We start from the raw sequence: 16,248 nt of genomic DNA, 5'->3' as shown, positions 1-16,248 counted from the left end.
TTACTTAGTTTATGACACAGACTACTAGAGTCTTTGGGATTTCCAGTAATAGTGAAAGCATCTTGATGCTTGATTTGTAGCAAGCCCTTTTCACCTTCACCTTTAGTTTATGTTAGTGAGCTCATGCCCTGCCCCCCCGCCCTCGTACTGGGAATTGAACCTAAGGCCTTGTACATCCCAGACAAGTGTTCTACTACTAAGAATCATCTTCAATCCTGTCCTCCTTAAAAACAATTATTTTGAGACAAGGTCTAGCCTGATAGCTCAAGTTGGCCTTGAATTTGCTGTTTGTAAAGCAGGTCTTAAACTTGGTACAGCCCTGCTTTGTTATCAGGTGCAGCATGAGGTGACAATTGATGCCTCCCTGATGGTTTCAAATTAGGGACTAGTTGTATTTCTGGAATGAGTCTGACTGCTTGACAGGACAGGCTGGGTGATGAAGTGAAAAGGTGTAGAAAGAAAGGGAACTCTAATGCGAAAGCTGCTCAATGAGAAGACAGAGCTCTTGTTACTAAAGTCTTGCTGCAGAATTAGCTAAGAAGATGATTTAAGGGTAGTGTGCACGGGGTACTTAATTGCTTTTTCCTAGCAGGTAGGCCAGATGAGGCATATCTGATGCATACGACCTAGTCATGAGGTAAGTTTCAACTTTACAGAGTTTTAGAACAAGGATAATTTCCACAGGCTATTCCTGTCACTTGTTAGTATGCCCACTGCAGCTACATATTATACAAGGGGCAGGCGAGAGTGGGTATCTGAGGCTCCTTTGATGATTGCCAAATTAACAAAAAACACCCATAATTTTCTGCATCAATTGCCAGAAAAGCTAACCAAAGACACCTGTTTAGAACTTTGAGCTACACCTTTCAGCCTCAGGATGAAGAGGAGTTAGAGGTTGAGTTAATCACCAGTGGCAGGGATTTAATCAGGCATGCTTAAATAATGAATGTTTGGAGAATGTCTGAGTTACTGAACACTTCCATTACTTGGTAAGGAGGCATATTCCAAATTTTCCTGGGACAAAATGCCTTTGCTCATGATTCATCCAGATCTTCCCCTAAACTCCTCTTCATGTGGCTGTTCATTTGTATCCTTTATAGTAAAAATAAGTCAAATGCTTCTCTGGGTTCTTTGAGCTCTTATAACAAGTTACTGAACCAGAGACAGGGTTATGGGAACCCTTGACTTATGGTCAATGGACAGAAGTTTGGATAACGTTGGAATTTGTTCCTTGGAGATGGCATTAGCAAGGGATGGGGAATCTTAAGAAACAGATCCTTTAATCTGTGCTGTTTGCAGAATGCTCCAACAGTGCCAGATTTTAATAAGCTGTGAGACATGGTATTGGCAACCAGAGAGAATTGAAGCTTGGTTAGAAAAAGCTTACACATTTGGCTCTTCTCAATAGTGAATAGGAAAATAGTTTTATTTTTTTCTTAGTCTATTTGGCATTAATAATAGATGTTTGTCAACTATAATTATATGAATCTTTTTTTTAAAAATCAGGCTCATTTTGGAATTATCTTTAAAAGGCTTTCACAAGTATTATAGCAGTACTAGTAACACATTGGAAGAGATAGGTAAATGGTTTATAAAAACATATTAACCCACTCTTTGTGTAAAATGGAACATAGGAAATAACATGAAGATCATCATCTTACATGATTACCTTTTAATTTCTTTGTGTTTACATTTTTATATCATTGAAGCTATGGCATATAAACTTGTTACTTCATGTCTTTTGTAAGTTCAAAATTATATCATCCATTCTTGCTTTTTATATAATCTTTATATCAGCTTTAAAATATTTTAATCATACCTATGTTTTAAACATAACAAAGAATAAAAAGCAGAAAAGTTTTCTTTTTTATAGGTAAATCACTATATGGAGTTTTCTTTCTCCGGCTCCTAGAAAAGTTTTAATCAAACTTCAAGTACAGACATTGAGTGGACTTAGCAATGTTTTCAGAAGTTTCTGTTTGTGGCAGAGAGCAGTAGCATTGTCCACTTCCTTAGTTTCCAGTGAATCTATCTCTTTATCTACTATCTTGTGTGACACTTTTGGTCCCTTGTGCAGAATGTGATTGCAGTTGTCTGGTTTTGGTCCCAGAACAGTATAGTTACTATTTGTTTTTATTTTCGATTATCTGAATTCTTGTTTTGAAACAGGTTTTATTTTTAATATTTCAAAGTCTTTGCATCATTAGGATGCAAATGTTCTGTGTTTGGAACAGAATTGTCTGGTTTCCTCTTTTTACTCTTAAGTGCATTTGGATCAGAGTTCTGAACGTGCTTCTTTCCATAGTACGTCTGCTGGCTTTAGCCTTCATCATTCTGTTCCTTAGACTCCCAATGCGAGCATGACAGGCATGTTTGCATCACAAAACCTGGTTTTGAGTATATCATTTTGGGAAAGATTCTTAAATTACTTTCTGGATGAGTTACATTGACAAAACATAAGATAGTAAGTTAAAAGCTTGAAAATTATACTTGATGGGTAGTCAATGAATACAGTAAAGTCATACTCTGAATAAGTTAAAGTTTTGGAAAGTTAGGTTTTGAAAACTTTAAAGAGACTATGGAGACCCAAGGCCCATTCCTTCATAGTACCAGGAAATCAGAGACCCCAAGAGCAAGTCTAAGTAGGTGAAAAATAAGACTAGTACCACAATTTTTGAGCCAAATATGAAGCAAGCTTCATTTTTCAGGAGGATGGGCACCAGCCAGCTTTATATCCAGGACTCTCAGAGAATGGCTGCAAATTATTTTTGTCTGGTGCTTATAAAGGCAAACCCCACAAGGGCGTTTCTGTCTTTGTCAAATCAGGAGCAAACATACATCCCAATGTAGTTCCTGTCTACATACCTCTGGTCTGTGTGTGATCAGACACATCCTGTGCAGTTGTGACAACCAACTTTATTTACAGAAGTGGCTTGTTATCTTATATGATCAGTATCCTCTAGCATTCCAGGAAGTTATCTGTCCTTAGGCAAGTGGGGCTTTAAATTTAAATTACTGTGTTTAAGAAATCTATAAAACAAAAATGTCTCTAGCATGGAAGCCCTCACACAAAAAGTCCAGAGTAGAAGAAATATTAGATCAATACCATTGTTTTCATGATCATTAAGGGATAGTTCCCTGGGTCATTGGAAAGGGGCTAGGGTAGTACTTCACTTTTTACACCCTCCCCCGCCAGTTTTCTGTTTCTGTAAAGATGTTTGGTATCAGTGTAGTAGATAAAAACAAAAATTACACACCCAAACCAAAATCCTTAGTGATGATAACTAGGAATCACTAATCTCTTTTCCAGTAGATGTCACTGAAGACTATTATCAAGTATCCAAGACACAGAGGGTCAATTTTATTAATGGGGGAGCAATCCTCTGTAAAGAAGTTTGGGCCCATCATTAGAGCCGTTTGGAAAATTACCTGTCATATGGCTGAGGTTTCAGAAGAACTTGCTGTGTTTCAGTCCAGACAAAAACCATACATCTTAGAAAGGGCCTAAAGAAAAAGGAGACAAGCAAAAGTGAATGAGTGCAGACCTACGGCCACTCTCCCCGCATTCCTCCAGTGCTGTCTTTATTGTCTCTGCAGAATGAAGACTAGATTCAAAATTTGACCCCACTCTACTCAAGAAGATGATCCCAACCTTTGCCCAAGGACAGAGTACATTAAGATGAAGTGTTAGTGTGATACATCAGAAATATCAGGTGGAGTCCTGTGGGCTTTCAAGAGTCCTCGGCTCTCTCTCTTCTTTGAAGTGACATCATTGTCACCAGTATCACTCTATTTTGGTCATTCCCTAAACTATATTTAGCTGACTTTCTCAGGGTAATTTCCCAGTAGAAAGGGTAGCCTTAACACCGAGGACAAAGTTTTAAGACCTAGCCTGCTGAGCCCCGTGGGCAGAAAGAAATAGATTTCAAATGGAGTAGATATAAGTGTCCTTTGTGTTTAATTTTATAGTTTTTCCCCAGTATTATTGTTATTTCAGTATTATTGTTCCTACTAGTTGAGTTATTTTGTCAGAGATAGCTGTTTTTATTCTGAGAAATAACCTGAGGAGAAAGTGAGAGCACAGTGACTTGGAAGCTGTTAACTCTGCCCTACCCTGAGGTGGAATCAGTTCCCTATCTCCCTTCTGTATATACTTGCCCTGTTTGCCTGGCTTATTTGGAGATGGAAGGTACACATAGTCATCATTTTGGATAGCATGTCTTGGTACTAATGACTAAATGGATACAATGTGTGTCTAGCTCATCTCATTTTCTTTTATCTTTGGCTAGAAATTAGCTTTTACATATTTTATCTTTAACATTTTTCTCAAAATTCTGTTTTTCTCAATCAGTTGGATAGGCCCTGGGTATAGTAGCAACTCTTCCTGTCTCCTCTGTCAGAAAGAACACTGGCTTCATCTTTTGTGCCACCATTAGGATGTTTTTCTGAATTGGGCTTGGTATCCATCCCTCTGTGTTAAGACAGTAGTTCCACACTAGATGATGATGTTTCTTCCTTGTTTCTTTAGCCAGACGGTCACAGAACCTGGGATACTGTCTGAGGATACTAACAAAGATAAGAACAGGGTGAATATCTGTTTTTGGGAATGCTTGGCACTGAAAATGTTTCAGGTTTCAAGTTTGCTTGTATGTATATGAGATACCTTGGAGAGAACAAAGCATAAGCATGAACTAATTTAGAGTTCATATGTACACTATACATTTAAACTGAAGGTAGTTTTATGTATTAGTTAAAATTTTGTGTGTGGAATAGTTCCTTGTGAAATTTTATACTTTTTCCTTGCTATTCTTTAACTTTCTATTTAGAGAGAATCTAAGATAGCCTAAGCAGCCTCCCTATTGCTGGAGTTATAGGCTTGTACCACCAAGCTTAATGAATTTCATACTTGTATCATGTTAGTACTCAGAAAGTGTAAGATTTTAGAACAAACCAGTTTTTAAGATTAGGGATGTTCACCTTGCAGTTTTTAAAAATTTAAAGCCATCCAGTTTTTTCATTGTTCATTCTCTTTATTTTATGTTTTTGAATGTCTGCATGTATATGTGTGGACTGTACGTGTTCCTGATGCCTAGGGAGTTACTTAGCGGAAAGCTACCATATAGGTGCAAGGAACTGAACCCTAGTTCTCTGCATGAGTAACAAGTGCTCTTATCTTCTGAGCTATCCTTTCAGCCCCAGTTTTCCCATTGTTATCCTGGTATATTTGATTCATCTCTTCCCATAGAAATAAAAACTTAATGTTACATACTACTTTGAGTGACTGTGTTTAGGAAGAGTGTAGGAATTTCCTTGTGACTTTACCTGTTGTCATTTCCTGCTTATCTCAATTTATTTAAGAACAAACACTATAAATAAATGTGTGAAGTATAAAAAAGAATGAAGACTATCTGATTAGTTTAAAGTATAAATATTCTTAAATATAAAAGTAATATGATTGAAATTGAGAGAAACAATTGCAAAAACAAAAGTTGAGGAAAGCTAAGACCTAAACCCCTTGTAATTGTGCCTTGCTATAGTAATCATTATTTGCATTTTGTAATATTTTTCAATGTTGTTATATAGATCTTATATAGTATAACACATATACATAAGCATATTTATAAAGTAAGAATGGATATGTATACACACATACACACACGTGGAGGGGAATCTGAAAACGTAACTGAGGCTGATCTGTAAGTTTCAGTTATCTTGCCTCAGCCTCCTGTGTGCTGTGACTTTAGGTATGTACCACCATACCTACTATCTTACACTACCTCATTTAGTTTTCAGATTGACAGGAGATCATTTTTGTTTTGGTATTTAGATCAAATATATACTGATCATGTACAGCATATAAGTAAGGGAATAAAAGAGAATGTGGACTATTTGGTTTGTCTTATTTTAAGCATAATTTTTAAAATATAAAAGTATTTTTGTGTGTTGAAGCAAACATATAGTTAATTGGTTTCAATCTTGGGTATTTGTACATTTCCATAGAGACTTCTAAGAAAGAAGCAGTTTTGATCAGTGATTCAGAACCTCATGGTCCAATATAAACCTTTTCCTCTATTTCTTAGCCATTTGGCTTTGTCAGGTGTCTTAGTCTTTTTGCCTTCCTTCAGACTAGGGTAAAGTGGGAAGTATGCAGTGTGTGTGTGTATATATATATCTATTCATATGTAAATGGACAAGTATCAAGTAGGCTTTGTACTTTGAATCTTGTTTTAAAGTGTTTTACTAAATTTCAAGTCCATTTATATGCAGGTATTAATAAATAATTATGTTAGAGGATGAATACTGTTAGAATTAAAATTACCTTTATATTATGAAATGTATGCTTGGCAGTATCCTAACGTGTCAGAGATAGACTGATAACTATTGGCCTGAATGGTACAGGGATGGAGTAGGTGACTAGGTAATGGGGAGAACATTTTCCTACACCCCTGTACTTTCCAGTTCATGCAGGAAACAGCAATGTAAGAGGAATCAGAAGATCAGCATTTTAGTTCTGTGTCCGTTTTTGGTTTTTATGTTTATTTCCTTGTTTTTTTTTTTTTTTTTTGTTGTTGTTATGATGTGGCTGTTAAAATTATGTCATAAGCAAGTCATTTAACTGCTTTTAAATGTTTTCTCTATAGGGGGAAAATGCTATACCTGTCTCAGAGATATCATTGTGATTAAATATGTTTTATGAAAGTAGATTAAAGGCTATAAAATACTATATAAAAGCTTTATTTAGAACGAATAAAAATACCAAGAGCTGGTTCTTTGAGAAAATCAAAAATATTGATAAACCCTTAGCCAGACTAATTAGAGAACAAAAGAGAGAGTATCCAAATTAACAAAATCAGAAAGGAAAGTGGAGACATAATAACTGAAACTGAGGAAATTCAAGAAATCATCAGATCCTACTACAAAAGCCTATACTCAACAAAGCTGGAAAATATAGAGGAAATGGATGAATTCTTAGACAGATATCAGATACTAAAGTTAAACCAGGACAAGGTAAGCCATCTAAATAATCCCATAACACCTAAAGAAATAGAAGCAGTCATCAAAAGCCTCCCAACCAAAAAAAGCCCAGGTCCAGATGGGTTCAGAAGACCTAATACCAATACTCTCCAAACTATTCCACAAAATAGAATCAGATGGAACACTACCTAACTCATTTTTCCAGGCCACAATAACCCTCGTTCCTAAACCACACAAAGACCCTACAAGGAAAGAGAACTTCAGACCAATCTCACTTATGAACATTGATGCAAAAATACTCAACAAAATCCTTGCAAACCGAATCCAAGAACACATCAAAATGATCATTCACCATGACCAAGTAGGCTTCATCCCTGGAATGCAGGGATGGTTTAATATAAGGAAATCCATCAATGTAATCCACCATATAAACAAACTCAAAGAAAAAAACCACATGGTCATCTCACTAGATGCTGAGAAAGCATTTGACAAAATCCAACACCCCTTCATATTAAAAGTCTTGGAAAGAACAGGAATCCAAGGCCCATACCTAAACATAATAAAAGCAATATACAGCAAACCAACAGCCAACATCAAACTTAATGGTGGGAAACTTGAAGCAATCCCACTAAAATTAGGGACTAGACAAGGCTGCCCACTCTCCCCCTACCTATTCAACATAGTACTGGAAGTCCTGGCTCGAGCAATTAGACATCAAAAGGTAATCAAAAAGATACAAATTGGGAATGAAGAAGTAAAAACATCACTGTTTGCACATGATATGATAGTGTACTTAAGTGACCCCAAAAATTTCACCAGAGAACTTCTACAGCTGATTAACAAGTTCAGCAAAGTGGCTGGATATAAAATTAACTCAAACAAATCAGTAGCCTTCCTCTACTCAAAGGACAGACATGTGGAGAAAGAAATTAAGAAAAAGATACCCTTCCCAATAGTCACAAACAATATGAAATATCTTGGTGTGACTTTAGCTAATCAAGTGAATACCTGTATGACAAGAACTTCAAATCTCTAAAGAAGGAAATTGAGGAAGATCTCAGAAAATGGAAATATCTCCCATGCTCATAGATTGGAAGGATCACATTGTAAAAATGGCCATCTTACCAAAAAATAATCTACAGATTCAATGCAATCCCCATCAGAATTCCAAACCAATTCTTTATAGAGTTGGAAAGAGAAACGTGCAATTTCATCTGGAATAACATAAGACCTAGAATAGCAAAATCCATCCACAACAAGAAGAAAACATCTGAGGGAATCACTATCCTTGACCTCAAGCTATATTACAAGGCAATTGTGCTAAAAACTGCATGGTACTGTTACAGAGATAGGCACATGGATCAATGGAAAGAGTAGAAGATCTAGAAATGAGCCCTCACATATATGGTCACTTGATTTTTGACAAAGGAGCTGTAAACATTCAATGGAAAAAGGACAGCCTCTTCAACAAATGGTGTTGGTCCAACTGGCAATCAGAATGCAGTAGAATGAAAATAGATCCTTTCTTATCTCCTTGTACAAAGCTCAAGTGCAAGTGGATCAAAGATCTTCACATTAAACCAGGTACACTGAAACTATTAGAAGAGAAAGTAGGGAAAACCTTAGAACACATAGGCACGGGAGAAAATTTCCTGAACAAAGCACCCATGGCTCATGCTCTAAGGTCAGAGATTGACAAATGGGACTTAATGAGATTGCAAAGTTTCTGTAAGGATAAGGACACTGTCACTAAACAAAATGGCAGTCAAAAGATTTGGAAAAGATCTTTACCAATCCCATGTCAGATAGAGGCCTAATATCCAAGGTATACAAAGAACTCAAGAAGTTAGATACCAAAGAATCAGACAACCCTATTTAAAAATGGGATACAGAGCTAAACAAAAAGTTCTCAATTGAGGAATATCGAATGGCTGAGAAGCATCTAAGGAAGTGCTCGACATCCTTAGCCATCAGGGAAATGCAAATCAAATCAACCTGAGATTCCACCTCACACCAACCAGAATGTCTAAGATCAAAAATTCAGATAACAGAAAATGCTGGTAAGGATGTGGAGAAAGATGAACACTTCTCCACTGTTGGTGGGGTTGTAAACTGGTACAACCACTCTGGAAGTCAGTCTGGTGATTCCTCAGAAAATTGGTCATAGTACTACCTGAAGACCCAGTTATTCCACTTCTGGGCCTTTATCCCAGAGACACCAACATACAACAAAGACACATGCACTACAATGTTCACAGCAGCCCTATTTATAATAGCCAGAAGCTGGAAAGAACCCAGATGTCCTTCAGTAGATGAATGGATACAAAAATTTGTGGTATATTTACACAATGGAGTACTACTCAGCTATTAGAAACAATGACTTTATGAAATTCTTAAGAAAATGGATGCATCTAGAGAATATCATCCTGAGTGAGATAACCCAGTCACAAAAGAACAGATATAATTTGCAGTCACTGATAATTGGATACTAACCCCAGAAATCTCAGAACACCCCAGAAACAACTCACAGACTATATGAAGTTCAAGAAAAACAAATGCAAAAAAAGAAAAAAAAAGAAAAATCATTATGCTTAATCATTACACACCAAGAAAACTTTGACTATTTTCAGGTTACATCTTGTTTTACATGTACTTTATGCTCATTGTAGCTAGTAAGATTTTAAGGCATACTCTCAAACCTTAAAAAAAAATCAAGTACTGACAAAATTGTATTGGTATACTTTAATGCAAAAATGCTTAAAATCTGTATATTTATCTTTGTTTTTTAAAATAAAGTTGTTCAATTAAAAAAATAAATTATATTTTGTTGTGGAAAATATTAATTATGTGCCATGACCAGTTCAAAAAAAAAAAAAATTAAAACAGGTTCAAATCACACACACACACAAAAAAAAACGCATAAAAATTGAAAATTCTTACAGTGATCTTGATAAGTAGAGAATGAATGTCAGAGTTACTTACTTCTCTTGTATCCCATTGTTTTTATTGTTGTGTAGTTTATGGATATATCAACTTATTATACTAATATTAACTCTGATTTTTTTCCCTTTCTGTTTCAGACTCCTGGGAGAGTTGGCTCTCAAGGTTCTGATTTAGATTCATCAGCAACGTCTATAAATACGGTGGATGTCAATAATGAGGGTTCTTCAGAGGTAAGAAAAGTTCATAGAAAATAAAATTCACTGTTGTTTAATGGAAATTAGCAAATATAGTACTATTTGGAAACAAATTATGTTCATATTGGAAAATTCTCACAAATCATATTATACAATGTAATTTTTGAGTTATCTTTATAAAAACATACACACATTTGGTTGTAATATTGAAAAACTGCATGTTAAGATTAAAAATTAGTACTACCAGTTTGTCTTTCATGTCATCATCTCAATTTAATGAAGGATATTTAATCTTTTGTGTATATGTGTACTGTTATAAACTGTTAATTAAGTATTACATTTGTGCCACCTTTTTCTGGTATTTTCTAATTTTACTTATAACCTATTAAATTTTACGTTATCTTTGTCAACTTATTAAAAACCAGTAGTAAAGTAAATAAGCTTAGAATTTCAATTACAAAGCCTTTTAAATTGTATTACTACTTTTATATTTAAGAACTGATTTTAAGAAGTATTTGTTCATTGTAGAAAAAGAAGACATAAAAAAACCTATGATCATGTCACTCAGTGGTAAAACCCTTAAATGTTAGGACAGTGCTCCAAGTCCAGGAACAAAGCAAGGTGCCTGCTGTTCACAGTTGTACTGAGCATCACAACAGCGCATATGCTGCCTTGCTGTTGCTCCGTACCTTCTCCCTTCCACTTTCCCTTTGACTGGATCTTGCCATTCAGAATGCTTTTGTCTACATGCATTGACATGGTGATATGGTTTTTCTCCCATGTTCTGTGATTAATTACATGCACTTAAAATAGTATTTTTATACCTTTGTATTCTCAGGGCAAATTCACTTGATAATGATGTATTGTTACCACTATTTTAATATATTGTTAGATTTTACTTGTTAATTTTTTTGAGGATGTTCACCTATGTTCATGATACTGATTCACTTTTGTTGGATACAATCTGACTATCTGCCCCTGGCTGGCCTTGTATTTTCTATGTAAGCAGTAAAAATCCAAAACATTCTCATAATGTACCAGGATACATATGGGTGTTACTGAGAAAAATCAGCAGGAAAGAGGGAGTAGTACAGCTTCTGTGTAGTTATAGTTTTAGGTAGCTGTGCTGGTTTGAATGTGCTTGGCAATGTCCGTGTCCAGTCACCCAGTCAGTCATTTACTGCAGAACTGCTCTGCTCTAGCTATTAGATGTGGTGCTGAAAACAATATGGAAAAGGTAAAGTCCCCTTTACAGGCTTATCAAGAAAAATATATTAAACTTCACAAAACCAGAAAATTCCTCCGGGTTTACATTCAGAACAGCCCTCCATTCAGGCTCAGCCCCTCCACTGCCATCCCTAATGCCAGCTACCTCATACTGCAGCAGATGACCCCTATGAATCCACCCTTCCCTCCACTTAGTATGTGTTCAACACAGCAGCTACCACAGTGTTCAATGGCAGGCATGTTATCCTATCATTTCCCTGCCCAAGATTCTCCATGGGCTTCTGTACCTCACAGAGACTTAACCACTGAGCCAGTCTGTAAACACTTAGTATTCTAGAGCTTCACTGGCCTCCTAGCTTATTTTCATCATGCCAGACATACTGTTAGCTCAACGGTTTTCACTGTTCTACATCACTTGCCCCAGAAACTGCCTTGGCTCATTTCTTCACCCTCTTCAGTTCTAAAATAGGCCACCACCATCCTTTCCACTGGAAAAATCTTCAGTGATAACTACTATCTTAGTTAGGGTTTCACTGCTGTGAAAAGACGCCATGACCAGGAGAACTTTTATAAAGGAAAATATTTAATTAGGGCTGGCTTACAGTTCCTGAGGTTTATTTAGTCCTTTATCATCATAGTAGAAAGCATGGCAGAGTCTAGGAAGACATGGGGCTAGAAAACTGAGAATTATAGATTTTAATCCAAAGGAACCAGGAAGAAACTCTCCTCCACCCAGAGCAAACCTTAAGCATAAGACCTCAAGGCCCACCCCCATAGTGACAGACTTTCTCCAACAAGGCCACACTACCACAGGTCACACCTCTGACTACAGTCATAGCTAGAGTAAAACATATGCTAAAGGAAGCAGAACTGACAAGAGTCATCTTTTAAAGAAGTGCTGTTCTGTAGTTCTAGTACTTGGGATGTGTTTATCTGAAAGACAACTCTTTGACTAGTTAAAAAAAAAGGTGAATTTGTGATCCTTGCTTTTGCTCCTGGATAATTTCCTCATAAGAGACAAACAAAGGAATAATGGGGTTTGTAGAGATAGCTCATCTGGTAAAGTACTTATAAGGATGATCTGAGTTTCATCAACAGAGTGTTAAATAAAATGGTTCTGATGTGTGCTTATAATTCCAACATTACGGAGGTAGAGAAAGACCCCTGAAATATGCTGGACAGACAGCATTGTCTTAGTCTGCATGGTGCATTCTAGGTTAGTGAGAGATCGTGTCTCAAACAAAATAAAACAAAACCCAAAAAGATAGGCAGTTCTTGAGGAATGACACCTAAGGTTCTCTTCTGACTTCCATGTGCACTTACACATATATGTATGTGGACCACCCACACATGTTGCACACATGCAACCTCCCATATACATTTGTGCCTCACTCTCATACACACACACACACACACACACACACACAATCACACAGAGAGAATGAGTGGTGATAACTAGGAAACGTTTACTGAATGCCTCCTTTGTACAGGTAATGTGTGTTTTACATGTTGTGTTAGACAGCTTTTCAGCACCTGAAATTAACGAAAGAGGGATGTGTTAGTCAGTGTTCTATTGCCTTTAATTGGGGCTTCCTTATAGTTTCAGCTGTTTTTCATTATCCTCGTGGCAGGGAGCATGGTGGTATATAGGCAGACATGGTAGGTGAGCGTTCTACATCCAGACCAACAGACAACAATAATAGTGAGAAACACTGGCCTGGCTTTGACCCTTGAAACCTCAAAGCCCACCCCTAATGACACACTTCCTTCAACAAGTCCAAACCTACTCTAACAAGGCCATGTCTCCTAATTTCTCTCAAGTACTGTCATTCCCTGATGACCTGCTATATGAGCCTATGGGAGCCATTCTTGTTCAAATCACCACAAGGAAGAAGAATATATTTTGGTATATAGTTTTAGTGGTGTCAGTTCATGATTGCTTAGCTCCTTTATTGGGGCTCGTGTTACTTATAACCTTGTGTCATGGCGGGCATTACTCAGCAAAGCTGATTACTTTATGGCATTTAGAATAAATGATAGATAAAGACAGAGAGAAACAGGAAGGTATGAAGAATAAGACATAACCATCTTAGACTTGCCCCCAATAACCTACTATTACTTTGCTTAGGTCCCATGGATCCAAGTCTGTATTTGTTTATATAAAAGAATTGAATTCTAAACTTCTGTTCCTACTGTTGTATTTTATTTACTGTGTCCATCGTATTTTTAGCTCCTTTATGTTCTTATCCTTTCATTGTTCATTTCTGATATAATCTGAAGTCATAAATCAGTTTAATAGCCTGCATTTTATAAAATGTAGCCATTTTTAGACTCAGTCTTTGTCTTAGTTATTTTTCTATTGTTGTGAAGAAGTACCACAATCAACACAACTCTTACAACAGTTTCTGAGTTTCAGTCCATTATCGTCATGGCAGCCACCATGGCATCATGTAGGCAGGCACTGGAGCAGTAGCTGAGAGCTTCAGTCTGATTTATAGGCAAAGACAGAGTGGCTGGGCCTGGCATGAGCTTTTGAAATCTCCAAGCCCTTCACCAATAACACACTTCCTCCAACAAGGCCACACCTCTTAATCATTCTAATCCTTCTCAAATAGTGCCATTACCTGATGGCTAAGCATTCAAATATATGAGCCCACAGTGGCCAGAGAATCAGAAAGGAGCATCATGTATTTGGATTACTGATATGGGAAGAGTGATCATTATTACTAAGTGGAACATAGTAAAGACTAAAAAATTACTTTAAGACAAATTTGTTGAGAACATAATATCACATAAAGGCTACCTGTCTTACCTGTCAGAAATTTCTTGATCTAAAATAAAACCTAACTTGCCAATACTGGGTTTCAGATAACTATAGACAAAGTACCATAAACAAAAAAAAAATTTTTTTAAATGATTAAAAAGAATATCTGAGCCAAAGCAGCTGACTTTCATAGGAACAAGTAAACCAAAGAAAGTTTATTATGTAAAGATGGGGACTAATTTTTAAAGTTCTGTTTCATATATACCTGTTGGAGATTGGTTCTAATGCTTTGTTTCAATTGGGAACCTGCGTGTCCAAATGCTAAAGGTCCTTGTCCCCAATTGGTTTTTGGTTGATGAATAAAGATGCTAATGGCCAATGAACAGGCATGGGGCGGGACCCTTAGAGTTGCATGGGCAAGGACATGGGAGAGAATCGCCATGACTTGGGGTAGAAGGATGGGATGCAGGAGCATCAGGAGATAAAACCAACCAGACATGCGAGATTTCATGTGGGTGGCAACTGGCCACTTTCCCAATTGGGTCTTGGGTAATGGGGTGGTTTCAAAGTGCCTAGCCTTTGAGTTAGCAAAATATTTTAAAAATAAGCTAGTATGTGTGTGTCTTTCATTTGTGGATCCAAAGATAGCTCCTGGGCAGGTAAACGTGTGAGATCTGCTGGGAGCCAATGCACTATAGCAAAAACTCATGGCTGCATTTACCTTTCACCATTTGCAGATACACCTTAAAATTTCCCTGACCCATACCAAAAAGAAATTGGTTAGTTTCTTCCTATAAATGTTTGTATGCTTATGGTTTGTTTTTATTAAAATAAATTAAAAACTAAAAGTTGTTATTTCACAGGGTTTCATCTGCCCATTGTGTATGATAAGATGTGTAACTGCTGTTGCCTTGTCGGAACATTACCAGGAGGTACACACTGAACACGAGACAAGAGGACAGGAACTCCTTAGTGACTCCAGTGTGACTGTGGGTCCTATACATTTTGTTTTGGTAGCTTGGTTATGGGTTGCTCAAAATAACTTTGTTTTCCTCTTCTTGGTGTTGGTTCCCTTTCATGCTATAAGGAATATGGATTGCTTTAATTATGCATGCTTAAGGGAAGAATCAATAAAGAAAAAAGGCTTTTGGGTAGTCGTTTGGTTTCTCATTGTTTCCAGTTGTCTTTTTGTGACTTTGTAAATAAAAATAAATGTTTTAATATGTTTACATACATTTTGCCATAAAATTTGAAATATAAAGTAGTATTTCAGTATTTGTAGGATTATCCATTATATATGCTTTATTAATGAGTTATTAAAGTGTTCAGGTGAAAATGATTCTTGGATAGAAAGGTTTTGTATCTCAACAGCATTAGAATCTGAATCTAAGGCTATTTCCGTCTTTGCTTTTGCTCTCCAGATCCACTGGAAGTGATGAGTGCACATCATCCCCCGGTGTGGGTTCTGAAGCCTGTCTCTAGATCAGTGCTTCTCAACCTTCCCAGTGTTGCCAGTCTTCCACACAGTTCTCAGCTTGTGACCCCCAGCCATAAAGTTATTTTGTTGCTACTTCATAACTATAATTCTGCTATGGTTATGAATTTTAATGTAAATATCTGTGTTTTCCGATGGTCTTAGGTGACCCCTGTGAAAGGGTCATTTGACTCAAGGGTGTTGTGATCTACAAGTGCAGAACTATTACTCTACAGCACATGCTGGTGTGTATCTAAGGCTGTGTGGGCAGAGTATTAGGGAATATGATTTTTAGGATGGAAAGAATTTTCCCAATGATTTTGTAATGTGTTTCTTTTTAAAATTTGCTTTTATAAAAGCAAAAAATCCTAACTTTTTTAGTTTCTTTAAAAATATCATAAAAGAATAAAACTTAGTACTATGAGGTGCTGAAAAAAAATGACTATTTTTCTGTGACATAGTCATTTATAAAAAATAGCCCAGCAAACTCTCTCAATGTGCTTATAAAGTACTTTATATAGAGCAGATGTTTAAGTTGTAAGGTACTTACAGCAGGCACACCAGGAAGTCTCTGTGATAGATGTTTTCTGTGTAGAGGACAAATGGCCGATTCAGGTGGGGCAGTCTAACAATAGTTAGATATGATCTGGCTAAGCCATTTGAAGCATGGC

The 16,248-nt window shown here is 36.6% G+C and overlaps 1 protein-coding gene across 1 annotated transcript in view; it reads left to right on the top strand.

Moving 5' to 3' along the window:
• Positions 1-16,248, top strand: part of EEA1 (early endosome antigen 1) — a 116,097-nt gene that overhangs the window by 21,567 nt on the left and 78,282 nt on the right. Inside the window, exon 2 of the mRNA XM_080935041.1 lies at positions 10,056-10,148. Within this exon, the coding sequence (XP_080791167.1) occupies positions 10,056-10,148 (93 nt within the window). The remainder of the gene's footprint in view (positions 1-10,055; positions 10,149-16,248) is intronic.

Source organism: Micromys minutus (genome assembly GCF_963924665.1).
Source record: "Micromys minutus genome assembly, chromosome: 22".
Classification (NCBI taxonomy): domain Eukaryota; kingdom Metazoa; phylum Chordata; class Mammalia; order Rodentia; family Muridae; genus Micromys; species Micromys minutus.
The sequence above is the reverse complement of the archived record's forward strand: the minus strand, read 5'-3'. Positions and strand labels throughout refer to the sequence as shown.